General features: G+C 60.2%; 1 protein-coding gene across 19 annotated transcripts in view; it reads left to right on the top strand.

Moving 5' to 3' along the window:
- The window catches only part of RASA4B (RAS p21 protein activator 4B), a 30,440-nt gene that overhangs the window by 8,732 nt on the left and 9,265 nt on the right, over window positions 1-12,443 (top strand). For 17 of the 19 annotated variants that reach the window (XR_012326004.1, XR_012326005.1, XR_012326001.1 and 14 more), the window contains exons 6-19: window positions 1,272-1,353; window positions 1,939-2,070; window positions 2,293-2,384; window positions 3,691-3,808; window positions 4,060-4,210; window positions 4,527-4,591; window positions 4,911-5,023; window positions 5,276-5,468; window positions 5,697-5,834; window positions 6,424-6,568; window positions 6,798-6,967; window positions 8,625-8,762; window positions 9,968-10,103; window positions 11,913-12,033. Coding sequence is in view for 13 of the 19 variants with exons in the window: in XM_073791977.1 (XP_073648078.1) it covers window positions 1,272-1,353; window positions 1,939-2,070; window positions 2,293-2,384; window positions 3,691-3,808; window positions 4,060-4,210; window positions 4,527-4,591; window positions 4,911-5,023; window positions 5,276-5,468; window positions 5,697-5,834; window positions 6,424-6,568; window positions 6,798-6,967; window positions 8,625-8,762; window positions 9,968-10,103; window positions 11,913-12,033 (1,794 nt within the window). In the remaining 6 variants the exon portion in view is untranslated. The remainder of the gene's footprint in view (window positions 1-1,271; window positions 1,354-1,938; window positions 2,071-2,292; window positions 2,385-3,690; window positions 3,809-4,059; window positions 4,211-4,526; window positions 4,592-4,910; window positions 5,024-5,275; window positions 5,469-5,696; window positions 5,835-6,423; window positions 6,569-6,797; window positions 6,968-8,624; window positions 8,763-9,967; window positions 10,104-11,912; window positions 12,034-12,443) is intronic. The other 2 variants (XM_073791983.1, XM_073791986.1) reach the window with 1 other exon arrangement.

Here is a 12,443-nt window from a genome sequence, read left to right as displayed (position 1 = left end):
TTGCCTGGCTCTGGGGTGGGAGCAGGCGGTGGCCCCCAGCCTCCGCCTGCGTCCCTTGGAGGCACACGCCGGCGGGCCGGCACCTGTGGAGGAGCCGCGGGGTGGCTGGCCACGCTGGGAGGAAGACCTCCCTCCTGAACATGAGGCCTGCGGCTCCACCGGCTTTATTTTCTGTCCTGGGGCGGGTATGTGGAAGAGGCAGGGCCAGCTGGAAAAGACTTGGCCTTGGGCAGAATCACAGTCACATCCCTCACGCTCTGTCATCCTCACGGGCCATCCATGCCTCTGCTCACCCACTTCCTCCTCCCTCAGCCTCGCCCGGGCCAGGCTCTCTGTAACCCGCATGCCCACACGCTCATGCACACTCGCACACACGCACACACGCTGCCCAGACTGTCGGGGACACGACGGCTGGGCCAGCCCGGCCTCCTCCTAGCAAGTGCCTGGGTGGGAGGGGGGCAGTGGTCAGTCAGCCCTCTGTCTGGCGTGTGAGGGCACTCGCCCCCAGGCTCCTTGGCTCCAGCCCCCGTAAGCAGCTGCCTTCGTGGCAGAAACAGAACATGTCCTCCTCATCTTTCTGGGCAGATTCTCAAGGCCAAACTCTGGAATTTTATTAGACAGTTCTGAGGAGGAAAGAAAAGCAGTCACGAGAGGCATAAAATGGAAAAGACGGAAAAGAGCAGAAAATAATACTTCCAGGGAAGGGAATGGGGCTGGGCTTTGAGCTTCTTCCAGAGGGTTCTAAGCTGGGGGCACCGCGGCCAGCCTTGGGCTTCATAAAGGGCCGTCTGTGGAGAGAGGGCAGGATGGTGGTCGGGGCCGCCCACCAAGGCCTCCCTCAAGTGAGGGGGATATTGTGGGGACAGGCCTTCTAGAAGCCCATCATCTCAATGCAAGGGATTATCTTCTCCATTTTACTGATGCGGAAACCGAGCCTCAGGGAGGTGGCCCTTGCCCTGGAAAGGGGGAGGGGGGGGCGCCCCTGGCCCGGGCTGACCCAGGGCTGAGCCTGCCTTGCCTGCCCCGCCCGCCAGAGGAGGTGCAGCGGCCGACCTGCAGCGGCCGAGTCAGAAGGAGCCTTGGAGGACGCCCCCACCCCAGGGGTCCATGGGGTGACCGTGGTGGGAACGGCTGGAAGGCTGACAGCCACCCAGCTGGCCAGGCCCAGGATGAGCCCAGGCCTTTCCAGCCCGGCGTGGGGTTACCCCACAGTGGTGGGGTGTTAGCCCAGGGGACGCTTGGTGACAAGTGGATGCTCTCCTCCCTCGCAGGGACCTAGCCCCCAAGGACCGGAATGGTGCATCTGACCCCTTTGTCCGAGTGCGCTACAACGGCCGGACGCAGGAGACCTCGGTGAGGAGGCTGGGGGACCGGGAGGGGGCAGGGGGGTTTTCACCATCACCTGGGAGGTCAGGTTGGGCCTGCAGTCTTACAGAGGAGGCTTAAAAAAGCGGGGCCACCTCTCCAAGAGTGCACAGTGGGTCCAAGCCCTTCTGGTGCCAGCTCCTGTGGCCTCAGCCGCCTTTCACTCCTGGCCCAGATGGGCCGAGACAGCCCACCTGCGGTTAATCTGCAAAGTCCAACAGCTGCCCACGCGACTTTTCGCACCTCTGGGGAACAGCCAGGGTGGTGAGCTCAGTCCTGAGCGGGGAGGACGTCGAGACCAGGGTTCTCAGTGCAACCTGCTACCATTTTGCTGTGTGGCCTTGGGCAAGTGCCTTACCCACTCTGGGCCTCAATTTCCCCACTTGAGAACCGAGTAGGGGCTTGGACAGGAAGTTTTTACCTCTGCTATTTCGGGGCCTCTGCCCGGACCGAGGAGAGGAAGCTGCATCAGGACCCCTGCGGGGAAGGTGCGGTGTGGGGGGGTCTGTCCTTGGCTGGGCCTGGGGAGCCGCATGGCATCAGCCCTGCCCCCGCTGACCCCTTTCTGGGCAGATCGTGAAGAAGTCACGCTACCCACGCTGGAATGAGACGTTTGAATTCGAGCTGGAAGAGGGGGCGGCGGAGGCGCTGTGTGTGGAGGCCTGGGACTGGGACCTTGTCAGCCGCAATGACTTCCTGGGCAAGGTGAGCACCCTGCCCCTTCAGGCCACACCCGCCCGGCCTCCCTCCCGGCCATCCTGTCCGGCCATCCCCAGGAGGCCCGGGACTCCCCAGAGCCAGCCACTGGCGCTCAGGGACCCTCGGAAGGTACCCCCTCTTAAAAGAACAGTAGTTGGCAAGGAAGAGACCTGAGGATCCCAGCCCCAGGATGTCCCCCGACCCATAACGCCTCTGCCCCACCCCCAGGTGGTGTTCAATGTCCAGAGACTCCGGGCGGCCCAGCAGGAGGAGGGCTGGTTCCGGCTGCAGCCCGACCAGTCCAAGAGTCGGCGAGAAGAGTGAGTGCCTGTGGCTCGGTGGCAGGGTTGGCAGGGCTGGCGGGCTCTGGGTCCCAGGAGGCAGAGCGTTGGCGCCAGCAGGGAGACAGGTGTGCTGGTAACGGGTGGGTGATGCCGCCCCAGGTTTCTTGTGGCCCTCGCCCACCAGGCCAGCATCCTTCTCCATCTGGCCGGATCCCGCCTCTTCCCTCTTTCTCACAGTCCTGGACTCAGCCCTGCCCTCAGGGCTCCAAGGCAATACACGTCTCCTGCCTTCTGTCTTCTGTCAGATTCTAGAACAAGCCTTCAGATACCTTCCCTTTAAGGGTTTCTCTGCAGACCTTACTTAGCCCGGTGTTCAAGTCCCCAGAGCTCTGAGGCAGTGTCCCTGAGCCATAGCTCCTCCCAATTTTCCAGGAATAGGATTACCAGATAAAATACAGGATATTCAGTAAAACTGAATTTCAGATAAACCTTGAATAATTTTTTAGTGTATGTCTATCCAATATCTGAGACAAACGTATATTACAAATACTCAATTTATCGGAGTGTCTTGTATTTTTATTTTGGTAAATCTGGCAGCCTTATCAAGGGAGCCCTCTGGCCTCTTTGCCCACTACTTAGTCCGGAAGTGGAGGACAGCAGTGTCCCCCCCTCGGATGCTTCACCTCTGTCTCTCCACAGGAGGCCCCAGGCCCCCCCATCCCCACCCTCAGCAGGGCAGGGGCTGGGCACACGCCTGTGTCCAGCTCCAAGGCGTTTCCACAGAACCAGCCACGGCAGACTTGATGGCTTCTAGAAGCCACGTGTCACTTAGCCGTGCTGTGCTGTGGGTAGCAGAGGGCCGTAGAGACTGTCAAGCCTTGGTCATCAGCCTCCCCTAGAAGGGTCAGAGCAAGGGAGCTTGGAAGTTAGGTCTGATGTGGCCAGGTGCTTACCCTGTTTGAGCTTCAGTTTCCCCTGGCAGGTTGTTTTGAAGCTTGGGGATCTGATTTGCTTCCAGTGTAAAATATATACATGCGGGAGCTATTTTCTGGGAGTTGACAGGCTCAAGGCTGGAGAGTCCACATGGGTGAAGCCTAGAGTCCACAGGAGTATAGAGGTGGCGGGGAGCCAGGCCTTGAAGACGGATGGAGGATGGAGGCAGGAAAAGCTTTCCAAACAGAGAGAACAGCCCGGGCAGAAAACGGGAGGGGAGGCAGTGTAGGGAACCACAGTGGAGGGCGCGCACGGAGAGACCGCAGGGAAAACGGAGGCAGTGGGGAAGGGGGCACGGCCCCGGGCAGCCTGGGTCCCTGGTGGAGAGGTCACAGGCTGCCCGTTCCAGGGGCAACCTGGGCTCCTTGCAGCTGGAGGTGCGGCTGCGGGACGAGATGGTGCTGCCCTCCGGCTGCTACCAGCCCCTGGTGCAGCTGCTCTGCCATGAGGTGAAGCTGGGCACCCAGGTGAGGGGGCCCCTGGGGGAAGGTGGGAGGGTCCAGGGACAGTACGTGTGTCCTCCCTGTCCTTCTAAACCCACTCTGAAGAGCAGAGACCTGAGTTGTCAGGATGGTAAGGCACCAGCCAGTGCCCAGGGCCCCTCCGTTCCTTGGGAAAGTGCCCCCCCTTCCCCATGGTCCTCTGCGGTCCTCAGAGTGAAGGGTTTGGCTTCCCCTGTGCGTCCTGCAGCTGCACCTCTCCTTGCTGCCTCCCGCAGAGCCCAGGGCAGCTGATCCTACTCATCGAGGAGACGACAAGCACGGAATGCCGCCAGGACGTGGCCACCACCCTGCTCAAGCTTTTCCTGGGGCAGGGACTGGCCAAAGACTTCCTGGACCTGCTCTTTCAGCTAGAGCTGGGTCGCACCAGTGAGGCCTGGGAGGGAGTGGCCGGTCTGAGGGCATGGTGGGGGACCAGAGCCCAGGACTCCAGGGATGCTGGGAGGAGAGAAACCTCAAAGTCCTCCTGTAGGAGGCTGATGGGTCCGATTAAGGAGGGAGAAGGGTCAGATTAGGAGGCAAAAGAAAGAGCAAAAGGCAGAGGTGGGGTGCTGGGTTGGGAGGTGGCCAGGAGGCTCTTTACTAAGCATCCAGCCCCGAGCCCCCAGCCCCAAGGTCCTCCATCCTCCTCCCCAAAGCCTTGTCCCTCTGCCAACCCCCTACCCATGGGGACCTCTGCTCGTAGGTGAGGCCAACACCCTGTTTCGAAGCAATTCTCTGGCCTCCAAGTCCATGGAGTCTTTTCTGAAGGTGAGTTTGCATAGTATATTGTCTCTGTTTTATAGATGAGGAGACTGAGGTTCAGAGAGGCTAAGAGACAGAGTTGAAACTTAAACTTGACTCTTCTGTCTCCCGTCCAGGGCCCTTTAAGGATAAGAATTTCATTCACTCATTCACTCATTCATTCATTCATTCATGTAGCTGCAGTTTGTTGAGCCACCTTCCCCTGTGTGCCTGGCTCTATCCTGGGTGGATAGATGCCCGAGGTGGCTGGGAGGCCAGCTGCGAGGAAGATGGCGGGCAGCAGGAGGTGGGAGATGGGACCAATGCGGCTCGCGGTGGCCCCCAGGTGGCTGGAATGCGGTATCTGCACGGCGTCCTGGGCCCCATCATTGACAGGGTGTTTGAGGAGAAGAAGTACGTGGAGCTGGACCCCAGCAAGGTGGAGGTCAAGGATGTAGGGTGAGGCCAGGGGTGATCCCTGAAGGCGCGGTGGGGGGGGGGGCGGGGAGTCAGGCCCTTTCTTCAAGTGTGTGTTTAAGTGCTCTTTCTGCCTGGTCTACCTTTCGTCTGCACTGCCCACCTGGGCGTGGTCTCTGTGTCCCTGTCTTGGCTGATGTCTTTCTACGCCTGTGTCTCCGGGTGCCCCTGTCCGAGTCATGAGTGCAAGCGCTGACGTCGACCTTTCTGCGGGTCTGCCCTGGGCTCACTCAGGTGCTCCGGGTTGCACCGCCCGCAGACCGAAGCTGAAGTGCTGGAGCAGAGCGCGCAGACGCTGCGCGCCCACTTGGGGGCGCTGTTGAGCTCGCTCAGTCGCTCGGTTCGCGCATGCCCTGCCGTGGTCCGCGCCACCTTCCGCCAGCTCTTCCGGCGCGTGCGCGAGCGCTTCCCCAGCGCCCAGGACGAGGTGCGCTCGCTGCCGGTGGGGCTGGGCGGAGGGGAGAAAGTGGGGGGAAAAGAAGTGGTGGAGCCCCAAGATGTGGTAGGAAGGGCCTGATGGTTAGAAGCCGAGGGCGGGGCTGGGGCCCGGGGTGGGAAGTTGATGCGGAGTTGTGGGGACAGCGCCAAAGGGAAAGGGGCTGTCAGAGCCCAGGCTTAGGGGAGTCCAGCCCCCAACGCTCGCTCACCCCTCCAGAACGTGCCCTTCATCGCCGTCACCAGCTTCCTGTGCCTGCGCTTCATCTCTCCTGCCATCATGGCGCCCAAGCTCTTCCACCTGCGGGAGCGGCACGCGGACGCCCGCACCAGCCGCACCCTGCTCCTGCTGGCCAAGGTCCGGGGCTGTGGACGCTGGCGGGAGGTGCTTAGCTGGCTGCTGAATAGGGGTCCTTGCCTGGACTGCCGTGTGTTCCCCATTGGCTCGAGGAAAGCCTTGTGGCAGGCCACGGCGCCCTCATGTGACACTGCACTTCACAGTCTACAGAGCTTTCTCATGGCCACCCAGTCTCATGGATAAGGGAACAGGTCCACAGTAGGAGGTCGCCCAAGGCCTCACAGCCTGTCAGGGGTGAACTGGAGTCTTCTAAGCCCCAGATCTACTCACTCCCAGACTGCACTTACGTGTTTGGCACCAGGTTGGGGCCAGGGTACCCAGTGGAGCAGAATCTGTTGTTAAATCTGCAGAGGAAGGTCACCAGGTTGGGCCCAAGTGGTCTCAACTGTAAGTCCCCGAAAGGTCTCAAGCTGTGATCGTTCACCCCTGACCCCCAGTGGGGATAGAGTAGGCCCGTGAGCAGAGCCTGTGTCATCTCAACCTCCACGTCTACAGTGGGAGTAGTACAGACTGGGTGGGGGTTGGGGGAGCGGCAGTGGCCCGGCCTCTGACCCAAAAGAGCCTGGCCTTTCTTGCTGTCAACCCCCAGGCGGTCCAGAATGTGGGCAACATGGACACACCAGCTTCCAGGGCTAAGGAGGCTTGGATGGAACCGCTGCAGCCCACGGTGCGCCAGGGCGTGGCGCAGCTGAAGGACTTCATCACCAAGTTGGTAGACATCCAGGAGAAAGAGGGTGAGCGCTTCCCCGTGCGGCCCCGCCCTCACCCGCCGATCACGTTTGCCCCGCCCCCGTCCCATGGCCTCGCCCCCGCCCCGTGCCACGGCCTCGCCCCCTTCAGTGCCTCTCGCAGCTCCACCCACAACCTGCTGTTGAAGTTTGCTCCGCCCCAGTCCCCGCCCTCGGTCCGCCCCTCCTCCCCCTCCATTGGGCTCACCTGTCACCTTCCCTCCCTGGCCTACAGAGCTGGACCTGCAGCGGGCCCTGAGCTTGCAGGCGCCGCTGGTGAAGGAGGGACCGCTCTTCATACACAGGACCAAGGGCAAGGGCCCCCTCATGTCTTCCTCCTTTAAGAAGCTCCACTTCTCCCTCACCACGGAGGCCCTCAGCTTTGCCAAGACACCCAGCTCCAAGGTGGGTAAGGAAGGATGAGGGCAAGTAGCGCTCTGAGGGGTTATAACACCCTGGAGGCACCTTTCGCTTCCTCGGAGCCCATCCCAGGGTCCACCGGGATCAGAAGAAAGCCAGACAGATGCAGGCTCCTGGTGTCAGCCACAAAGTCACTTAAGACCCGTGAGAAAGAAGGTTCTCTGTTCAGGGGGTCCTGGTGTGGGCAGCGGCTGTAGTGTCTAGCCCTGGCTTCTAGGTCAGGTGCATGAGGAAGATGGGGCACTGGGAGCTCAGGGAAGCAGAGAGGGGCTGAGAGGCGTCCTGGCTTCCTGCCCTGTGCACCTAGGGGAAGTGTGTCAACCTCTCTGAGCCTTGGTGTCTTGGCCTGTAAATTGGAGATAATGGTTCCTACTTACCAGGTTGTTGAGAATTAGATGAGATGAGCTCTCTAAGGGTCCAGAGCCTGGCACAGAGCAGGATCTAGACCAGTGGTATTACTGAAGACACTACGTCCCCTGGGCTGGCCTGTCCTGAGCACTTTGCTCCCAAAAAGGGCTGAGCACATACTTCCTGAATGGACCTGTTGACCCCCTAGCAGGGCCAACCTAACCCCCAGTCAGCCAGGATCTGGGGGAAGGTCTCCAGGGATGCCCAACCAGCCCTGTGCAGTTTGGGGTGGGGGCAGAGGGAGTGAAGGAGCTCAGGTGACCCCTCAGCCCAGGCCTCCCACTTTCCAGCTTCTTTCACTCTGGGCAGCTGCCCGGCCCTCGGGTTCCCTGGGCAAAGCCTGGCTACCCACCCTGCTCTGGGCCCCTTTCCGCTCCTAGGCACGGAGCTGTGCCATCCTCTGGGCACCCCCGTGTATCCCGCTGTGCAGCACCGCCCGCACTACTGCCTCGTTTCTGCCTCATCTCCAGCAGACACCCCAGTACACGCAGCACATCCTCCTCTGGACTGTCCCTTCTATCCTTTGGGAAGCCCCACCCAGAGACAGCTCAGACATGGGTCCTCAGGGCTCCCCTCCAGGTTTCCCCACTCCTCCCAAGAGATGGCACTGCCCCTCTCTGCTTGTCCCTGAGGCCAGCAGGGGTGGTGGGCTTGGATGCCTGAGGGCCGTGGGGACTGGTCCTTCGGATGCTGAAGGGCGCTGGTGAGTTCCTGAAGCAAGGAGAACAGCGTCTGGGCGCTGGCAGCGTAGTTCAGCTTTAGCAGGTCGGGAGTCCCTCAGGGTCATGGATGTTTTAGGTCCAGAGCTTCTGTCTGTCCCATTTGTATCTCATCAAATTCGATGACGGCAGGAGTGGGGCAGGGTCCGGCAGGTGGGATGTGACCTTTAGGGCCTGCGAGAACAAAGGTGAGTTGGGAAAATAAGTGCAAAGGCACAGGGCCTGGTCCACAGCAGGCAGTGCTCTCCAGCCCCGGAAAGCTGCGTTTCCTGGCCCTTTGCTAAAGCTCAGACCTCCCAGGACTGCTGGGAGCCCACAGAGGCCAGGCACATGTGTCTGCGCTCTGTCCTGGCTGAGGTCACTCTCAGAGTAGGCTCCTGGGAGGGCAGGCACTCTGGATCCCCAACACCAACCCCTGATGCTGCAGAAGGGGAGACTGAGGCCCAGAGATAGGAAGTGGAGTGACCCCGGCTAGGACCCTGAGCCTCCTTTCCCCTGTTCCCCCTCTCGCCCAGAAAAGCACCCTCATCAAGCTTGCCCACATCCGGGCAGCAGAAAAGGTGGAGGAGAAGAGCTTCGGCAGCTCCCACGTCATGCAGGTCATCTACACGGACGACGCGGGCAGGTCCCAGACCGCCTACCTGCAGTGCAAGGTGTGGGCCAGGCCGAGGGGGCACCTGCAGATAGGGGTGCTGTGGGAGAATGCCTGGGTGGGCTGGAATGAGGATCGAGTGAACCTCCCACCCCTTGTCGGCCACATCAGGCACCGCAGGGGTGTGAAATCTGACGTGAGTGCGGCGTGTGTGTCTCCTGGGGTCTGGGTGCCTGGGAGGCCGTGCCCATGTCTCTGCGTGGCCCTGCTTTGGCACCCGCACGTAGGTCTGGGTGTGGTCCGGTGCGTGGACTGGCGCGTCCCCACGTCTTGAAGCTTCACGTTGTGCATGTTTTTGGCAACTGTATTTCCAAGTATCTGAGTTGCTGCTTGTGTGTTTCTGTGTGTGTGTGTGTGTGTGTGTGTGTGTGTGTGTGATCTACACATAACAGTCACACACTTATGCGAGTGTGTGGCTCTGGGTGCACACGCTCAAGTCCCTTTCTCCTCTGTTCACGTATTAATCCATTCATTCACTCATTCACTCACTCATTCATTCATTCATTCATCTAAAAAATATTTATTGAGCACCTTCTGGGTTCCAGGCACTATTCTAAGTGGTGGGGTTACGGCGGCAGACAAAACAGCGTCCTTGCCCGCGTGGAGCTTCCATCCCAGGGGAGAAGATGGACCCATAAATAAATATTTAACATGTCAAACGGGAACCAGTGGAGACTGAGAGAGACGGGGAGAGGACAGAGTGAGGGTGTAGCAGAAGCGGTGCTCAGGGAGGGCCTCTGATAGGCAGCACCTGAGCAGGGACATTGAGCAAGGAGGAAGGTGAAGTGGGAGGGGGCGTGCTTTGTTCCCCCGAGTGACTGTCCTGGGCGCACGGGTGGGAGGTCACAGACCCATCCCACGGGCCCCACCTCTAAGGACTCCCTGTTGGGTCAGAGTTTAGAGCCACAGGGAAAAAATGGTGACAGCAGAGCCACCACATATAGTTGGCAGGTTGTGGATTGCCCAAGGGCATGGCCGAGGGGGCCAGTGGTGGCTGAAATCCAGCCCACACTCTGCTCACCAAGCCATGTGCCAGGTGCGGGCTGCATCCGTCTGGAGAAAGCGCAGCCTTTCCTAATTCACCCAAAGCTGCCGAGCGGGCTCACAGGGACTGTGTAGTCCTGAGAGATAGGGCAGCTTCAAGGATGGAGAGCTTCCTGGAGGAGGTGACCTCTCATCAGTGCCCACCCCCCATGCCCCCTGTAGTGTGTGAACGAGCTGAACCAGTGGCTGTCTGCACTGCGGAAGGTCAGCATCAACAACACCGGCCTGCTAGGCTCCTACCACCCTGGAGTCTTCCGCGGGGACAAGTGGAGCTGCTGCCACCAGAGGGACAAGACAGGTGGGATGGAGGCCAGGGCCTCATGGCACTGCGTCTGTCCCCGAAAGGCCCCTGGAGCCCCGCCTCGCTGGCCTGGCGGGGAGCTACCTGGGCACCTGTGGGCACTCACCTGAGGCCAACCAGGCCCTGCAGGTGCTCTGGGCAGAAAGGGTCCTGTGACCAGGTGGTTTGGGAAATGCCACTTGATGTGTGTGATGCATGTGGGTACCTCAGAGGCCCTGGAGGAGGCCTGAAAACGAGTTAGAATCCCATATCTGACACCGTGTAGCCCAGCACTTCCCAAATTCCTTTGCCAGGGACCACTTTTCTGGCCCAGTGAATGAGCTTCTTGCAGAACCAGTGTTCCAAGGAACACACTTTAGGAATTCCTTGCTAATGAGGGCTGAAGACAGCCCCCTAATTTGCATATTTCCATACTGGCAGCCCAGTACTGGAGCTGTGAGTTGGGGGCACCCTGGGCCTTGGGCACTGGAGGGATGGCAGAGAGAAGCTTCTCCTAGAACTTTCAGTGATGATGGAAATGGTGTGTATCTGTACTGTCCAATACTGTGCATGTGCCGGGCCTGAACATGTGGTTGTTGAGCACTGGTGATGTAGCTAGTGCAGCCGAGGAACTGAGTTTTGAATTTATTTTAATTTCAATTAATTTAAATATGAATGGCCTCATGTGGCTAGTGGCTACCCTCTTGGACAGTAAAGTTCTAGAATGCTCAAGATCTTCCTTCCTTATCCCTGCCTGCTTTACAAAATTTTTTTTTAAATAAATTTATTTGTTTTTGGCTGCGTCGGGTCTTCGTTGCTGCACGCAGGCTTTCTCTAGCTGCGGCGAGCTCTTCGTTGCGTTGCTCGGGCTTCTCACTGCGGTGGCTCCTCTTGTTGTGGAGCACGGGCTCTAGGTGCGCGGGCTTCAGTAGTTGTGGCACACGGGCTCAGTAGTTGTGGCGCACGGGCTTCGTCGCCCCACAGCATGTGGGATCTTCCTGGACCAGGGCTCGAACCCGTGTCCCCTGCATTGGCAGGCGGATTCTTAACCACCGTGCCACCAGGGAAGTCCCCTTTGCTTTACAAAATTCTTGCACCCCAGTCACAGAGGAGACTCAGCACTTGGAGCCCCTGGCCTGCAGGCCAGGCTGACCCTCGAGCCCAGTGGGGTCCAGGCCCTCAGAAGCTGGCCCACCTGCTGTAGCCCAACCCTGGCTCTGAGGTTGAGCAGTGGCAGCTTGTCACGAGGGCGTCCCTGGCTGGTTGACCTGACCTGCAGCCTCTGGCTGTAGCCTTGTGACAGTAACCCTTGTCATCGGTGCAGTGGGGCTCCCCAGGGCGCTACGAGGCAGGGCTGGGCAGCCGTATTTTGTGGAGCAGGAAACCGAGGCTTAGCAAATGCAGGCGTCTCTGCCCAGGTTGTAAAGCAGCACGTGGCAGGGCCGGCTCATTCCAAGGCACAGAACCCCGGCTCCCCTCACCATGATCTCACAGTTCCAGGCTGCTCCCTGCTTCCTTCCAGGCAGGAATCTTCCAGAAAGTGGTCCAGCTCCCTAAGTTGTATTCTGCACAACTCCCACATCCTGCAGTCACGGCTCAGGAGCTGAACCCGAGAGAGATGAGGGGCTGCCCCCTGGAAGTGTGGGGAGCCACAGGCAGGCCCTGGGCCAGACTTCCCGGCTGTGCCCCCAGCCCAGCTCCACCCTGGGGGCCCCTGCGTGCGTCCCTTGCCCTCTCTAGGCCTCGGTTTCCCCATCTGCATTCCAGGAAGTTGGACATAAGCGCTCACAGTGCCTGCCTGTAACTCTGTCCTCTCTCTGCCCCCAGATCTGGGTTGCGACAAGACGCGGTCCCGGGTGACCCTGCAGGAGTGGAATGACCCTCTCGACCATGACCTGGAGGCTCAGCTCATCTACCGGCACCTGCTGGGTGTAGAGGCCACGCTGCGGTGAGGAGGCCTGTGCAGGGGCAGCGAGTCCCACGCGGCAGAGCCTGGGAAGCCCCGGGGGATGTGCCGGCGGGTGCTGGAGCCGGGATTCGGGCTCAGGGCCCCTCCGCAGTGGCTGGTCTCTTCCCTCGTAATCAGGCTCTGCCCCTCCCTGCCTGTGGCAGCCACACCGGAGGGCATCTGGATCTCTGCAGCATGAGGCTGGCTCATCTTAGGTTGAAGGTCCCAGGGGCTGTGGAAGCCCAGGGTCAGGCTGTAGCTGCTCTGTGCCCCCGGCTGACCCGGCCCCCTCATCTGCCCAGCCCTCCCTTGGTGCCCTCAGAGCGCCAGGATTGCCCTCAGCCAACTCGCTTAATTCAGTGGTTCTCAGCCCTGGCTCCAGCTTAGCGAACACAGAACGCTTTTTAAAA

Source organism: Tursiops truncatus, chromosome 15, assembly GCF_011762595.2.
Source record: "Tursiops truncatus isolate mTurTru1 chromosome 15, mTurTru1.mat.Y, whole genome shotgun sequence".
Taxonomy (NCBI): Eukaryota; Metazoa; Chordata; class Mammalia; order Artiodactyla; family Delphinidae; genus Tursiops; species Tursiops truncatus.
This window is presented reverse-complemented; position numbering and strand designations above follow the sequence as displayed.